Genomic DNA, 16,977 nt, shown 5'->3' with positions numbered 1-16,977 from the left:
AATAGTACTTGGCCACAACTCTAGTCATTGACTATTGAGAAAACCTCTGTTAATACGTTCCTCTTGGACGATTATAGAGCATCTGAGCCCTCCCCCCCCCCCCCAATTTCTCAAAACCCCATATAATTTCATTAAAGTCCCTTTCACATAGCCAGAATTCATCCACCCTGAGAATTCCTCATTCTCCGCCTGATACAAAGTCTTATAGACCCCAAGTTTGCTCACCCACTTCTCTAACCCGTGCATCTATAATATTTTTTAAGGAATAAATGACATCAACGTCTAGTGAATCGGTCCCACCATAAGCTTAACCCACCGGTTTTTCCGATCGAACCAACATTAAAACCACCCAAAAACCCTATACGACATCTCACTCCATCAATGATATGATCCTTCATCTTAGTTTCAGATAGAAAGATCATAGAGGGCCTATGCTTCTTTATCAGCCCATATAGGGCTCGAACTACTGTGTCCGACCCAAGACCATGGCAATTTTAAAAGAGGTGAGTCAAGGTGAACTTACGGCTGTTGAAAGCCAGTCACCACCACCTCGGGAAGATTTTCCCGCTCTTCGCCATGAGTGATTTCCTTTCCGTCTTTAAGACCTCATCCATATAGTTCCACATATCCTAATATTCAATTGAGACTTCTTGGAGTTCCTCGTCTACATATATAGCTCTCTCCATCGTTAGGCATCTTTCCTTGTTACTCATTCTCTGAAGCCTCTCAGTAGCTTTTCCTTTTCTAACGTCGTTGCTCTCACCACTATTAACCTTCTTTTGTGGGAATTGGAACACCTTCTTGTCTTGCTATTAGATCCCCGTTTCGATTGGCTCCTCATGGCCTCTGTACGGCTAGATTGCTCTATCTCATTTTCCTGTGTCTCAGCCCGAGAAGCCGGGAAAACTTCCAAATTTTTATGATGCTCCTTACCTGCACCAGTCTCCATGCTTAATTGTGGTAGCATTTGAACTATTGTTAGGCTTAGATCCTCAATTTGTGTTTGAGTATCAACCTCTTATGGCAGTTCCTAAATCATAACTGATGGGTTAATCATCTGCCTTGACTGTACTCCAAGGATGTGTGATTGAATAAAGCTCGATGGCCGGTATCCCATAAACACGTGGTGAGTTATTTTTGGAGTGCCTTCAGTCATGATCCACTGTGCAGGATTACTCCCCACCCTAGCCTTTCTGTACTTCTGCCCGTACCTTCTCTTTCTTCCTTTTCTGGCATCATGAACCTCCTCTGTTTGCATTAGGTCCAATGGGTTGGGGTCATTTTCCCCTCTCACACCCTGTTCTTTTATTTCCACATTCGGCTGCGATGTGGGCGTGGCCCCATACCTCATAACTCCAGCAAGCATTTTCTCACCGGCACCAAATATTATGGCTCTAGCCAAATCCACCACTTATCGTATTGGCCCCATTTTTGTCCACTCCCTGTATCTAGTAACTCATCCCTTTATCGATTCGAAAGAGCATTCATTATTTGTATGCCCTAATATCCCACAACGGTAACAGAAATCTTGCAACCTCTCATATCTAAACTCAACCCAAGTATCCTTATTGTTCTCCCTTGGTAGCCAACAGCCTGTGGTCAAGGGTTTAAAAGTATTCACCATGACCCTTGCACGAAGGAAACCTCTCACCTTGGAAAGATCTTCAAACTCCATGAACTCCTTAATTTCATTAGCGAGACGTCTGACATTGGCTTCTGAGGTCAGATATAGCGGCAATCCCCTAATCTGGACCCAGAATGAAACCATATCCACTTTTACTTCCTCCAGAGCAAGCTCCTGGGCCACCTTTTGACCAAGAAATTTTTTTTCATCACTACCCAAGGAACCTGATTTAGAATTTTTGTGGTCGTACTCTCATCTTGGACGGTTATGATGAAGGTGTTGTCCCGAACCCATTTGACTTCAATCTCGCCCAACTCTTTCCAAAAGGACCGAAAGATATTCCTGACCCCCAATTTGTTTAAAGTTCTGTTGACAAAAGCTACTCCCACCAATTCAATCCCATGTTCCATTGTCGACAAATCCATAAACTTTTCTAGGTGGACCACCAGTTCTTCTACCTTTGGTTGCGCCATTTGTCTCTTGGCGTAACTCAATGCACAAATTGAATTCACATATGTATACAACAGGTAAATTGTTGAAGACCTGCCCAGGTTTGGGTTTGGGAATTTTGGTCTTCTTTTCCCCCTAAATCTACTTTGTTGTTCCTTTAATAAGTTCACAATAACCAAAAAGAGAATAATGGGTTGAAGATACCTCTATTTTGTTTGACTTGAAACCCTCCATCTTTTAATTTCCGACTTGCTGGTAGTTGCAACAACCCTCTTCTCATTAATTGTCCTAGGTTGTTGATGGTAATAACTTTCTTCCTTTTTTCCGGAGCTGCTAGATCTTCTGGACATCTTGAGTGCCATCATCCCGATGCCAATGTTAGGTGATGGAGTAAATTCCCCAAACCCCCGAGTATCTAATCCCACCATCCTTGTTGGTTGGGATTAGCTGAAGGAATTTATGGCACAAAACAAAGAATAGGGATTTGTGGTGGGTTTCAACGAATTGGGATTTATGGCTATTTCAAAGATTTGGGATTTATTGCGAATCGCATGATTGAACCCAGATGGTTGGGGATAGCTGAGAAGGTATCAATACGGTTGAGGGACTCACTCACTACTCTCACAAAGGAAAGAAAGGCGCTCACGACAGAAGGCTCTCACGGAGGAGAGAAAGAAAAAATTCCTTCCCCCATACCTTATGTGTGCAATAATAAACATGATTCATCTACTTCAATTTAGTTATCTATTAATAAATATGATCACTTACAATGGTTTAATAGTATTCCTCTTCACTTGTAAGTGAGATATCTTAGGTTCAATTATCGCCAGAGGCGAATTTGAACCACATTATTGCTAGCCCATTATGAGGCGGCTAAGCCGACCCTCTCCTCCTTAGTATAAATAATATCATTTGTTCAAAAAAAAAATAATCACTTCAAATTATTTTCTTTCCTATTAGGATCTTCTCTTAAAAAGAAAAAACTGGAATCGCATATTGTTTTTTGAATCTCGTGGTACTTAAATTTGCAATGTTACAAGAGACTCTTGAGTTTGAATCTCCCCTTTGAATTAAGAAAAGATGGGAAAAAGAACAAAACTTAACCAAGCCCAGGTGGTAGAAATGTCAAATTTAGCAACTGCACACACTGCTAAGAGTTGTTGGGTTTTTCCAACCCATGATAAGTTGTCCTACGTCTATAAGGAATTATAGTCTTAGAGGATTAAATTATTTTCCCAATTGGAATTGTTTTCCCAATTGGAAATTGAAGTTAGTTTCTCAATTGGAGTATGATTCATAACTAGATTCCAATTAGGATTAATAATCCTTATTGAAGAAGACATTTATTATGTCTATATAAATGGGCTATTGTACTAGTTTTGAGAAGGGAGCACAACAATGATTTGTGTACCACTCAAGGGATTGGAGTGAGAGAATGTTGTAAGGGCAAAGTGTGTGCGAGAGAAAAGAAAAGAGATAGTGTATTTCTTTTCTTGTTCTTTCAGGTTTTTCGTCAAGTTCTAGTTCTAGAAATTTGGCAAAATTATTGGTTGTACTCATTATTGATATAGTAAAAGATTGTTGTTGTTGTCCCGTGGACATAGGCACATATTGCCGAACCACGTAAATTCTTGGTGTTATCTATCTTGGTTATTTGTTTTTCGATTTTCGTAGTTTATTCTTGTTTTTCCCATTCTTAAATGCGACGTTCTCAACAAGTGGTATCAGAGCTAGGTTTGGCTGATATCCATTTAGAATGGAGGGTGCAATTATGATGAAACTCACCCGCTCCAACTGGGTTACATGGAAATCAAGAATGGAGGACATGCTTTATTGTAAAGATCTCCATAAGCCAATTGAAGGTATTAATAGCAAGCCATAAAATATGTCTGATGCCAATTGGACCAAGATGAATCGTAAAACTATTGGTACGATTAGACAATGGGTGGATGAGAGCATCTATCACCGTGTGTCTAAAGAAAATGATGCTCAAGCTCTTTGGAAGAAGTTAAAATCCCTCTTTGAGAAGAAGACCGCTACCAAGAAAGCATTCCTTATCAAAGAGCTTGTCAACATAAAGTATGCGGAAGATGATAGTGTAACCGAGCACTTGAACAACTTTTAAAACGTGATCAATCAGGTAGCCACTATGGGTTTGAATATTGAAGAAGAGCTGCTAGCAATTTTATTGCTAGGATCCTTGCCAGATAGTTAGGAAACTTTTGTCGTAACTGTAAGCAATTCGGCTTCTAATGGCATACTGTCTATAGATGTTGTTAAGGATAGCATGTTTAATGAAGAAACAAAGAGAAAACCTTCAGGTGCAGGTGTTGGACAACTCTTTGTCACAGAGAAAATAGGCAAGAATTCTGGTGAGACGAGATTTAATGGCAACTGCCACTATTGTGGGAAAAAAGGTCACATGAAGAAGCATTGTCGTAAATGGAAAAAGGAACAAAAGGATGGGAACAATACTGCAGGTGTTGTGACTTACAATGAAGAGCTTCTTTAATGCAGATGATTGATGGTTTTCTGGCAAAGAAGTCTATAATTGCCTTTGCCAATGACGATGGGTGTTGCGATCAGGGGGAGCCTGGTCAAGAGAAATCTAATTAAGAAGGTCTTGGTTAATGAGTAGGTCAATCAGGGGGAGCTTAGTTATGGGTAATTCGATCAAGGGAAGTCTGGTCATGAAAAGTTTGATCAATGGGAGTTTGGTCAAGAGGAGCAATCGTATTATGGTATACCTTCCTCATGGTCTGGAAGGGGAGATTGTTGGGTTTTTTCCAGCTCATGATAAGTTGTCCTACGTTTATAAGGAATTATAGCTTAGGGGATTAAATTGTTTTCCCAATTGGAATTATTTTCCCAATTGGAGTTGTTTACCCAATTGGAATTAATTTCTCAATTGGAGTAGGATTCATAACTAGATTCCAATTAGGATTAATAATCCTTATTGAACAAGACCTTTATTATGTCTATATAAAGGGGGTATTGTACTAGTTTTGAGAAGGGAGCAAAACAATAATTTGTGCACCACTCAAGGGATTGGAGTGAGAGAACGTTGTAAGGGCAAAGTGTGTGCAAGAGAAAAGAAAAGAGATAGTGTATTTCTTGTTCTTGTTCTTTCAGGTTTTTCATCAAGTCCTGATTCTAGAGATTTGGCAAGATTATTGGTTGTACTCATTATTGATAATGTGAAAGATTGTTGTTGATGTCATGTGGACGTAGGCACATATTGCCGAACCACGTAAATTCTTGGTGTTATTTATCTTGGTTATTTGTTTTTCGATTTCCGAAGTTTGTTCTTGTTTTTCCCATTCTTAAACGCAACGTTCTCAACAAGAGTAACATTAAAGAGACCAAATTTTTAAACCAAATGATGTGTCACCAATAAAAAAAAAACCCGTTAATCGACACTGTTAATAATCTAACCATCTACAACCACATCATTTAGTTTGTAAATTTGATCTCTCTAATATTACCTCACTAATAAAAGGCCACATACTAGGACTTTGATATTGACAAGTTTATGCTAGTAATCATTTCAATTTTCATTTTAAAATAAATAAATAAAAATCGAAAACCAAAACCAAGCCAAATTTTAGAAACTCAAAAAACTAATTGTCACTTTTCATAAACCGAATACAATTACCCAACAAGTTTTTCGCTTTAAAAAAAATGAAACCTAAAAACGAAATGATTATCAAACAATCATCAAGTAAACTCCCTAAATTTGAAATCTTACCACAACTCCAAATGAAGCCCAATATTCTTCCAAAATCAAGGAATGCAAGATTTCCCAAGAAACCATTGTAATTGTAAAGAACATGTTGGAACTAGAATTCTACACCAATATTCAGGACTCACAAATGTACACTTAGACAGTTAATAGTCATGCATTTGATGATTAGAAGACCAAAGAAACAAATTACAATGTAAAAAGGTAAAAGACATAAGACTACATCGTTGTAATTTTAAGCCAAACCATCATGTTTCACGTATGAGAAAAGAACATTTTCAATGCGTCTCGCCGAACTATTTGTCGGAAAATGCATCTGGTTTGTCTATCAAACTACAAATGGAAATAATGAAAGTACATATTCATCACTTCTTTCATGCTATATTTTGGAAAACAGGGGAAGCTATTTAAAGTTGTATATGGTATGGGAGAAAGGTATACTAACGTCGTTAGCAGTTCAAACCCCAGTCATAAGGCTGGTATGTCACCTTCAACTGAGAGTCGGCAAGAAACTCCAGTAAAGCTTCCGAGACAGCTGGATCAAGGTAGTTTGATGAGTGCTTCAGTACCTCTACCTCATTCTTGCCAAAATCTATGCTAAACCTGACCGTTAACGAGTATTATTAGATGAGAGAGGTTAATTATTCGAAAGTTTCAGAACCCCAATTTAAAGACAGTGTGCGTGTTCCTATATTTGTTATATTTAAGATAAATAAGAAAACCACAGAATGTGCTCAGAAAAACCCCACCCCTAAATGAAGAAATAAAAAATTAGAACACTTGCTTAGAACAGCTTACCATTTAAGAATCTTACTAGCTGATGCAACCTTCAAATCAAAATCTATAATAAGACCTCCATTTCTTAAGAAATCACGGGCTGCCTCCATCAACTCTTTATCAATGTCACTAGGAGAATAACATCGAAGAGCAGGGCCAGATCGAGTACCACAAACCAGTGCAAAATGAATAAGAGGCTCTGGGTAAGGAAGAGCCACCTGATACGGAAAGGTACAAAAATGAGGTAGCATAAATTGACGACAGAGAGACTCCGCTCTTAAGAGATAAGAGTTGCCTAGTAGCAGATTGCAATTCTGAATTTTAATGACTTGAAAAGAATGTGTAGCATCAACCTCCTATTCTCAAACTAGAAAACCAGACAGGCAAGTTTTATAATGTTATGGCCAAAAGAAATTTGAAATGCTACACATGGGAATGCCCAATTTGTTACCAATGTTATAAAAGCCTCGCCTCAGGATGCGCCTAGGCTTCCTCAAAGGTTGGGCGTGAGGGTTGCCGCCTCTGTGGGCGGAAGGCGTCACCGGAGCCGCCTAGGTGGCGAAGAAGCGCCTCAAGGCGTCCAGGCAACTCTTTTTGGCTTCTTTTTTCATTTTTTAATCCCAAACCCAAATTTTGGGTAGGGTTTTAACTGACACATACCTCTTCTTTGCACTATCGTCTCTCTCTTTTTTTTTTTTTTTTTTTCTGATTTTTATCTTTTTATATAATGGATGTGTGTGCTGTCTGCATGCATTGTTATAAGTGTGCTCAATGCTCATTGTGCTTTTCATCCTCTATTTAATATATATATATATATAATATAATATATGTGTGTATATCAATGTTTTAAAAGGCTCGCCTCAGAGGGCGCCTAGGCTGGGCTTGAGGGTTGCCGCCTCTGTTTTGTGGGAGTGGGCGTAAGGCTTTGCCGGAGCCGCTTGGGCGACAGAAGGTGTGCCTCAGGGCTTTATTTATTTATTTTTTTAACTCCCAAACCCAAATTTTGGGTAGGGTTTTAACTGCCTCATACCTCTTCCTTGCACTATCGTCTCTCTACCTTTTTTTCTGATTTTTATTTTTTATATAATGGATGTGTGTGCTGTCTGGCCAAGCTATCCCATGGACGCCTCGCCCACGCCTCACGCTTTTAATACACTGGTGTATATATATTTATAATATATGTATGTGCTCAGGGTGATTATTGATTAATAATCTTCTTTTTTTAATATAATATATGTGTACGCTCAGTGTATATATTAAAAAATTTAGGTCTTGTGAGGCTTTGCCTCACTCCTAGGCCGGGCTATCCCTCGGACGCCTCGGACGCCTCGCCCACGCCTCATGCTTTTAATACACTGATGAATACATACATGACTGAAGTGGCCAAGTAAAAGTTTATGCCATGTAAATACTGAAGAATATTATTATCATCTTACCAATGAACGCTTATCTTTTGCACCAAATGGCTTCATGAGGTTGTATGGTGGTCGCTGGTTTCCCCGTAAAATGCCATTTTGAATAGCTGAAAGTGAGTATGTGGACCCATCAACAACATACTTGAAGTCCCCAAACAACCTCTTTCGCTCTATTGCTCCAGTTGGATGACCCCATACCAATATTGCATGGATGGCCATCATATTGTAGAGATTTATAAAGAAAGCAAGTCTCTCCTCCCTCTTCATATCCTTCACTTCCACTCTTTGAAGCTCTTCTACTATTCTCAGATACCTACAAAGATATTACCGTTAACAATGTGTTGGATATAAAACCAAAAACAGTTTATTGAGATACCAAAATACTTTTTCCAGCTAAAAATTATTTGACAAAAACAAAAGAGAAAAGAAAAGTGAAACCTTGCAAATTCCTCACTTCCATGGATACTTCTGTAATCAACATGCTTGCCATCCTCTGACACATAGGCCTCAAGAATTGCAAAAGATAAAAACCTCAACCTTGATGCAATTTCTAGGATGGGTTTTGGCTTTACATCAATTATACCCCTCGGAATGTTCTGACATTGAGAAACAATGGGATCATCATCCAAGAACCGATATAGGTGGTTCCCATCCTCAAATAGATTTTCCCTAGAGCAACACAAAAGCATTGTTGAGAACAAACAGAAGAAAATATGTCAACAATGGAATAATATATGTGAAACAAGTTGGTCTGACATGAAAATCAAAATTTGAAATTGTCCACTAATACTTCACGCATTTAATTGTTTAATAAATAAGTCATCCGACTTTGGAAAAAAAATAAAATATGTTGTCCGACCACTAACTGTAGCTTTAACAGGACAATGAATCATGGACAGCTGAGACCTCATTTTTCTAAAATTTCCTCTTGTAAATCAAATGCAATTTTGCTTGAGTACTTTCTTTTGAACTACTTTCCACTCAGAGTTTCCTAGCAATAAAACCAAGTGAAAGAGAATATAAAGACACTTCAAGGAAAACTTCAAGTGACTCACTCAAGAACATTCTGAATAAAAAGTTTGCTTGCAAGCTTTCTCCCAAATTCAATAGCCTGCATCATAACACAAACCAAAAGGAAAAGAGAAGAGTTAATAACGATAACCTTAACTAGAAATCGATTTTGCATACGTAGTAAATACTCGTCCATATGAGATAATCCGAATGTAGATTCACGAATCAAGACCAATAAATTTTAGAAAAGGATGCCCTGTAACCCCTTAGGACAGTGTAAAGTAATCTAGCCCACTGAAAGGTGGAATTCCTATGACCACTCACAAAGTTCAACTTGCTTTCCAAAATTTTAACAAAGAAAAGAAAAAGTAAATAGCAAACCTCTTCCCTTTCCAGATACTGATCCTCTGATAAGAAATCCACTGCTTCTGAACCTGAAAAACAGTTTGTGAATCTGCGCATTTTATGAAAACGATCCTTCACGTCAACAAATTCTTTCATTTTCCGGGCAATTAAAGCTAGTTCATCAATAGCTCCACTACTGGATAGATCGTCTTCACCCGAAAGTGGCGGCAAAGGAGCTTCACACGACGGTGCTTCACTAATCAGATATTCAATCTTCTCATCAAGCTTTCCAGACTCATCCAAGCCCTTTAGCTCACTCAAGCCTCCAATAAGGATTTCATTGAAGAAAACCTTTGGAACAGCAGAAGACCCAGCAAATTTCTCTAACTCAAGCTTTCTGCTGGGATATACATCAATATTGATCTCTACATATCTGAGCTTCTTCCTATACAAAAATAACCTAGCCTCTTTGCAGTCCTGGCATCCTAATCTTGTGAACAGAATAATTCTTCCTTTTATGGCTATAGCTTGTGCTGGTCCTTCAGTGACTTCCTCCCTCTGCGCAGCTTTGTTTTCTGCATCACCATCTTCATCTCTTTTGCCAGAAAGGCGACGCAGAAATGTGGAAACTGCAACTACACCCTTAACCTTAACAAGGTTTTTAAGCGCCACTGCCTTTTCAACTACCCCCTGGTTCTCTGAATCAAGATCTAAAGAACGAGTGGACATACTTCTGTTAGCTGCCATCCCAGGAATCTCTGTTCCATCAAACACCGGCTCTTGCTCTTCCTCCTCACCAAGAATTTCATCTGTGGTTTGATTTGTCTCCTCCTGAGTTTTGGACTCCAAACCCTTACTTTCATCTGGCTTCCTACCCAAGTTATTCTGTAAACCATCATTGTGCATTTTTGCTTCTTGTTTTTCAGACTCCACCTTATGATCAGAGTCTAATTCTTTTTCTTGAATTTTTGATTCCAAATCCCTACTCTCATCGATCTTCTCACCTATGTCCCTGTGACTTGGATTATTGTCTAATTTTTTTCCCCCATCTTTAAACTTCACATCCCCGCTCCTGGCCGTCTTATCAACTAGTACATCTTCTCCACCATCCTTGTCTAACTTGGGACCACCAGTGCTGATACTCAGAGTTTTCGTCTCCTTTGATGGTTCACCCAGATCTTTATGAAGAGCAAGTGTATCTTTGTCCAAATCTTGAGCATTTACAGAACTTGTGATATCTTTCTTAGCTGAAGCCTCCTTCTCCATGAGGCTGGGAAGAATGAAGTTCAAGCACTAACTCATTAAAACACAACCCTTAAAATTTTAAACTTTAAACATTCAATGAATTTAAGCAGGATCCTGCAATAGTTTTAGAGAATATATTTGCAACCAACTAGCATACCCCTTGACCTTCATTAATAGCAAACTGGTGAACGTAGCTGCTTATTAAACGACAAAAGGAACTATTTGGCTCAATAAGTAAGAGAATAAGCATTCAGGTTAAATGTTCCTTTTCTATGTAACGTACAAATCAGAAATGAAAATCGTTATCTATGCTGATCAAAATCGTTATCTATGCTGATCATGTTGGTATATATTTCTTTGTACATTAAAGAATTACCGCTTTCTGTTGCTAACAGAGACACACACTGAAACATCAATCCCAATCCACCATGATAATAAAACAAAACTACCGTGTTTATGCAAACCTAAACAACAAAGAGATACACATTATTTGACCTGCTTTTACCACAACTAAATTCAACAGCGTACACAAGAATCCAAGATTGAGAAAAAAGTCCAAAAGCAAGAACCCATTTGACTAATTACAACTTACAGGCTCAGCAGATTGTTAGTTTAGGAGAAGATTATTACCCAACAAACAGGTAGAATCAAAGTATGAGTATATTCAGTTAAAATAATACAAATTTTGCAGCCCCAGGATAAAGTATCAAATTCAACCTTCACCAATAAAATAGCACTAAGCAAATGTGAATTTTCAACTATCTCGACCAAATAAATAAATTTTCATCCTAATTTTATCAATTTCTCAGTAAAAAAAAAAACAGGAAAAAGGATATAATCAGCAGCCAAATCAACAATTAACAAAAAAAATTACAGAAATCAACTCAAAATTATTGTAAAAAATGAGAGAGAAATCTCACAGATCTGAAAGGGACTGAGAGAGCCCGATTGGTTGGATTCGTTGGATTGGAGACGAACCACTCCGAGAGAGAGAGAGAGAGAGAGAGATGGAGAGAGATCTCAAAGGAGTTAGAGAGATGGGTAATAAATGTTGGGGGGAAAGTTAAGTTACAGTCTTGATTTGGGGGTTTAGGGGGAGAAGGAGATTGAAATGAAACCGCGGTTAGAAAGGAGCGGAGGGAGCGGGAAGTCCGTGGGCTGAAAACATGAATTTTGGACAGTCCGGCTTTTGGACTTTGAATATTCTCGTGGACTCAATGGGTAATTAAATTCTGAATTCCAAATTAAATTCATAATACAATATGCAAAATTCATTACTTCCTTTTTTTTTCATGGAAAATTAATTAAAAATGTTTGAAAACTTTGAGTTTTAACGATAAGGACAAAATAAAGGGTCAAGTGAATAGTATCAAGAATGATTTTTTAGTGTAAAAATGTGATTTTTCGTTAAAGTGAATAGTACTATGAGTTTTTCGTTAAAGTTCCATTTTTTCGTCGAAATAATGTATTTTCTTAATTTGTTGGCTAAATTATTTTTTTTCTTTCTTTCTCAGTCTATTTCTATTCAAGTCTTTAAAAAATTTATTTTCATACCTGATCATGAGAAAAAAATTAGATATATCAATGTATCACATATTGTCACTTAGTACTACTGTCTAGTGTTATCACATATCACCACTTATCACATTATTACGAGCTTATTGTGAAGCGTAGCCTACCTTCTCCCCCTATCGATAATATCGTTTGTTCAAAAAAATAAATAAATAAACATTATCACATACCAAATTAAGTTACCCATTGTGTAAATTAATTTTTTTTTTCTTTTTTTCTTGGTCTATTTCTATGCACATAACAAAACCGTTTATATAAAGACGCACAAAGGAATTAAATGGTCATTTTAGACAAAATTGAAGAACCACGGGGCAAGGTCTTTGTAAATAAATAAAATGGGGACTTGGACGGGTTAGTGGGTGGGTCAAAGGGCTTGGTTTGAATCTCGTGAATGACGAATTATCCATTGCGTGGTTTTGCCGAATTCTCACTCCCATTAGTGTAAAAATATCGATGTATTAAAAATATGGGGGGACGGGGGACGGGGGATTAGTGGGTGGGGAAGTATGTGCTGACGCAGTCTTGCTCTCCTAAGGTCCTTATTTTGAGGACCAAATGCATATTAGTCATATAATTATAATAGATTAGATCCAAATGTTTAAAATATTTGACAATGTTGCAGTCATATTTAGAATAGGAATGTGATTGTGTAAATCCTAGTAGATCTAGGAATATCTCTTATATTCCTTTTAGGAGTTTATTACCTATTAAGAGTTGTAATCCTAAAAGGATAAGGTTTTTGTCTATCCTACTACTATAAATAAAGACACAATGGGGGTGATACAACACACACCTCACAATTAAATCACTCTCTTCTCTCGTAATATCGTCGGCCCCCTTTCTCTCTAATACCTTAGATTAGTTCAATTAAATAGACCTACAACACGTTATCAGCACGCTCTTACCATATAAGGAACTGAAAGATTGTAGGAGGAGACTATCTTCCACAAAATTCAAAGGCTTTTATTTGTTTTTTGCTAATTAGGTACGCTTAGAATAAAGGAAGATATTTGAAACGTCCACGAAGCATAAAAACATTCCCCATAATGCATGAACCCCTCTATGTTCATATTTTCCTTACAATATATATATTGTACATGTTTCATATATTTGTCAATACATATATATATATATATGTGTGTGTGTGTGTGTGTGTGTGTGTGTGTGTGTGTTTCATGCATTACGCAATTAAATTGCTAAGTGGAATTGTGAGTCAAAGCATGTAAATAAATTAGAAGCATATTAGGGTTTTTCAAACCCTAGAAAAATTCGAAAAAAAAAAAAGGAATTTGGGATTTTGCGGCATCATTGCCGTGGCACCACCACAAGGACCACCGTGCTGGCCTGAAGCCCAACCGCGTGGAGACCCTCTTTGAGACGACGTCGTTTGACGTCTCAGACCTTTATCGAAGCCTATAGCCTTTAGGTAGTGTGCTTGGTTTAGTTTCTTACCATGGACCTGCAACCCCAACCCACACCAACGCATGTTAAACTAGTCGTTCCATCTCGACCCACACCAGTAACTAGCTGCTGGGCTTAGCCCTTGCCACGGCTCGCGCCTCAGTCAACCAACCCACGGGGTTGGGCTTAGTCCCTACGGCCCAAACTTGAAACCCAGCTACGACTAGGGTTTCTCTTTCACCCGCAAGCCTCTGGGCCTGCTTCCGAGCTATGGTCTCCACCCAATCACGCCAGCAGCTTACTGTTGGGCTCCTGTCTGTCGGCCCGTCGCCTGCAGCGACATATGGGCTGCTTTTGCAGCCATACCGAAGCCCATATGCCTATAGGATTTTGCCCTACTCACGACACCTAGCCCGATTTTTTTTTTTTTGGGCTATGGTTTTTTCGACCCAATGCTATTATTTTGGCATTATTTTGCTTCCACGATCGACCTCGTTTGGTCCCAATCTATTGAATTAATTAAAAGTGACCTGCAATCCATTAATTTGATAATTAATCCAAAATTATTGACCTGAATATCACTTTTGAACATTATCGATTCAATAATTTATTGTTATACTTTGAATCGTCGACATACTTTCGTAGTAACGAAGCTCTCACACTTGAGTTCCCGAAGAAACTCAAATCCATTACACTTAAATCAACATATTGCAGTCTATATTTCTTGCAGGAACCTCTCCTTTATGAACTAATCGTTCATAAAAACTAAATTGAACCTATAGTTTCATATTCAATGCCTTTGAAACCTGGAGTTTTCATTCAAAACTTACCACATGAAACCTGTAGTTTTCATGCATAAATTAAACCAATACATGTCTGTAGAACCCGAATGTTTTACGATATATGTCTATGGACCACCATATGACTAATCACATTTTTTGTACCCTCCGTTTTAGGGACATGTCGAACTTGAACAAGCTTGATTTCATTGCTCTGGAAGTCTCTGGAAGAAACTACCCGAAGTGGGTTCAAGACGTGAAAATCCATCTTACTACAAAGGGCATTAGAGCCACCATTGAGGCACCGATCGACGACAAACCTGTCGACGAAGCTCAGAAAGCTACTGCAATGATCTTCATTCAAAGACACATCCATGATGCACTGCACTGTAGACTGAGTACCTCGCTGAGAAAGATCCATGCACCCTCCAACTTGCCCTAGCTGACCGTTTCGATCACCAGAAAGACATATACTTGCTTGAAGCAAGACACGACTGGCAGCATCTTCGCTTCCAAGACTTTAAAGTTTATGAATGAATACAACTCTGAAGTTTGTAGAATCTGATCACTGCTGAAGTTCTGTAAAGCGGAACTAACCGAATCAAATCTCCTGGAAAAGACCTATTCGACCTTCCACGCCACCAATATTGTCATGCAGCAACAATATAAGGCACAGAAGTTTAGGGCACAAAAGTTCACCAAATTTTCGGATTTGATCTCTGTTCTACTTCTCGCCAAAAAGCATAACCAACTTTTGATGAAGAATCATCAAGCTCAACCAACTAACTCAAATGTCCCGCCTGAAGCGCATGCGACTAATTCTAGCAGCCACAAATGACAAAAAAACCATTGTGGCCGTGGTAATGGGCGGCAAACCTAACCACGGGCCCAAGGTCAACAAAGCGCCAGCCTCAAGGGAGGACATGTGACCCAGCAGCGTCCACCCCCTGCCTCTAAGAGCAAGTCCACCCCTAAGGACTTTATGCCAGCACCTAGCGCATTTATCCACTCAAGTGAACAGTAATAGACCCCAGTGAACAGTAATAGGCCAAAGCATCTCCACCCCTAACAAAAAATAGCCTAGTCCATTTTATTAAAATATTATTATTATTTATTATAAAATAATAATTTTATTTTTAATTTCTGAATTTATAAAAAAAATAAAATATTATTATTATTATTATTATCTAAATTTATTAAAAAAATTATGTATTTTTTAAAAGTGAAATTCTTAATTTTTTTGGGGGAAAAATGTAGACCGTTGATCTGTGATCGGACGGTCCAGTTTAAAAGTAAAATTTAATTTTTTTTACCGTTGGAAATCCAACGGTCTAGAATAACTAGCCGTTGGAAATCCAACGGCTATGAGCATGCCACGTCACTAATGGGCCTCCGGAGCACAAGTGGGCTGACAGCCATCTGCAATCTTGTCGCCTACTCGCGGCCACGCGCGATTGTCGCGCACGCGCCAGCCAAATAGGCCGGCTTCTTGCTCAGTCAAATTTGGGCTGGCCTGGTGACCAGCTTGGGCTGCGTCCCAGGCAAAAGGGTCGGCTGTAGTTGATTGACAGGCTCCCAGCTTGATTTTTTTACTTTGTGCTGGGCAAATTCCACTCAAGTGGATTTGCTCTAAGGCCCCGAACTTCAAGAACAAAGGTAAAGCTCCTGTTCAATCGGCTTCCACTAAAATGGATATGTGATATTGTTGTGGATCAAAGGATAATTGGTCACGCGTATGCCAAGCTAACCCCGAGGCTATCGTCAAGTTCATTCCCGTCGTGAGTCTAACTTTGCATATGTGGATCATCCGGAAGATGCTACTACATCAATGGAGATATCAAATTTTCAGGAGGTGTCATCGTCTATAGACGAATAAATTAGACATGTTTATAGGGTGTTTACCCCTAGTGGCTGAACCCATTAGGAGTGGCTGGCCCCTTTTCCCTATTTTTCTAGGTTTATGGTTTAATTTTGAACAATTTTTCTAAATCTTTGAAATAATTTGTTTGGTTTTGGTTTGTTTTGAATTATGGATTGTTATTTGATGGATATTATTTCTTGAATTGCTTAATTGAATGAATGGAATTATATTTATGCATGTGACAAATTCAATCAATTTATTTCTAGGTATATGTCTAGTGGGGAAGTTAGTTGTTTGGCTGATAGTGTTACCACGCACATCATATTGCGTGAGCAACACTATTTTACTAACTTTATACCTAAGAAAGCACATCTGACAACTCTCTCAGGCCCATCCAACTTGATTAAAAGATACGAAAAGGCCTGTATCATGTTGTCCAATGGTACAGTCTTAACCATTAAAGAGGCACTCTATTCTCCACATTCCGGAAGAACGTTGTTGAGTTTTAGAGATATTCGAGATAATCGATATCATGTTGAAACCACTGAAGATAATGGTTCTAAATTTCTTTGTACCACTTCGTATAAATATGGCCAAAAGCGTATTCACGAGAAGTTGGAACGTCTCCCGAGTGGGTTGTACATCACAACCATTCACGGCATAGAAGCCCATCACGTGGCCGGCCCTATGCCTGAGTTCCAGAGCATTTTGCTGCTTTAGCATAACTGTTTGGGACATCCTGGACGTGACATGAT

At 38.6% G+C, this 16,977-nt stretch overlaps 1 protein-coding gene across 3 annotated transcripts; it reads right to left on the bottom strand.

Moving 5' to 3' along the window:
* Nucleotides 1-5,954: 5,954 nt before the first annotated feature.
* On the bottom strand, nt 5,955-13,465 carry LOC103425250 (uncharacterized). Of its 3 annotated transcripts, XM_070813731.1 has the most exons (8): nt 13,366-13,465; nt 11,530-11,767; nt 9,401-10,634; nt 9,064-9,119; nt 8,447-8,677; nt 8,030-8,321; nt 6,615-6,811; nt 5,955-6,419 (listed from the first exon to the last, which is right to left on the bottom strand). In XM_070813731.1, the coding sequence occupies exons 3-8, from the start codon at nt 10,628-10,630 to the stop codon at nt 6,266-6,268; spliced, it is 2,160 nt and encodes a 719-aa protein (XP_070669832.1). In that variant the 5' UTR covers nt 10,631-10,634; nt 11,530-11,767; nt 13,366-13,465; the 3' UTR covers nt 5,955-6,265. The 3 variants fall into 3 exon arrangements, with proteins under 3 accessions (XP_070669832.1, XP_017185033.2, XP_008361558.2); XM_017329544.3 differs by lacking the exon at nt 13,366-13,465 and having other exon boundaries at nt 9,401-10,657; nt 11,530-11,801; XM_008363336.4 differs by lacking the exon at nt 13,366-13,465 and having other exon boundaries at nt 11,530-11,799.
* Between the last annotated feature and the right edge of the window lie 3,512 nt (nt 13,466-16,977).

Source organism: Malus domestica, chromosome 15 (genome assembly GCF_042453785.1).
Source record: "Malus domestica chromosome 15, GDT2T_hap1".
Classification (NCBI taxonomy): domain Eukaryota; kingdom Viridiplantae; phylum Streptophyta; class Magnoliopsida; order Rosales; family Rosaceae; genus Malus; species Malus domestica.
The sequence above is the reverse complement of the archived record's forward strand: the minus strand, read 5'-3'. Positions and strand labels throughout refer to the sequence as shown.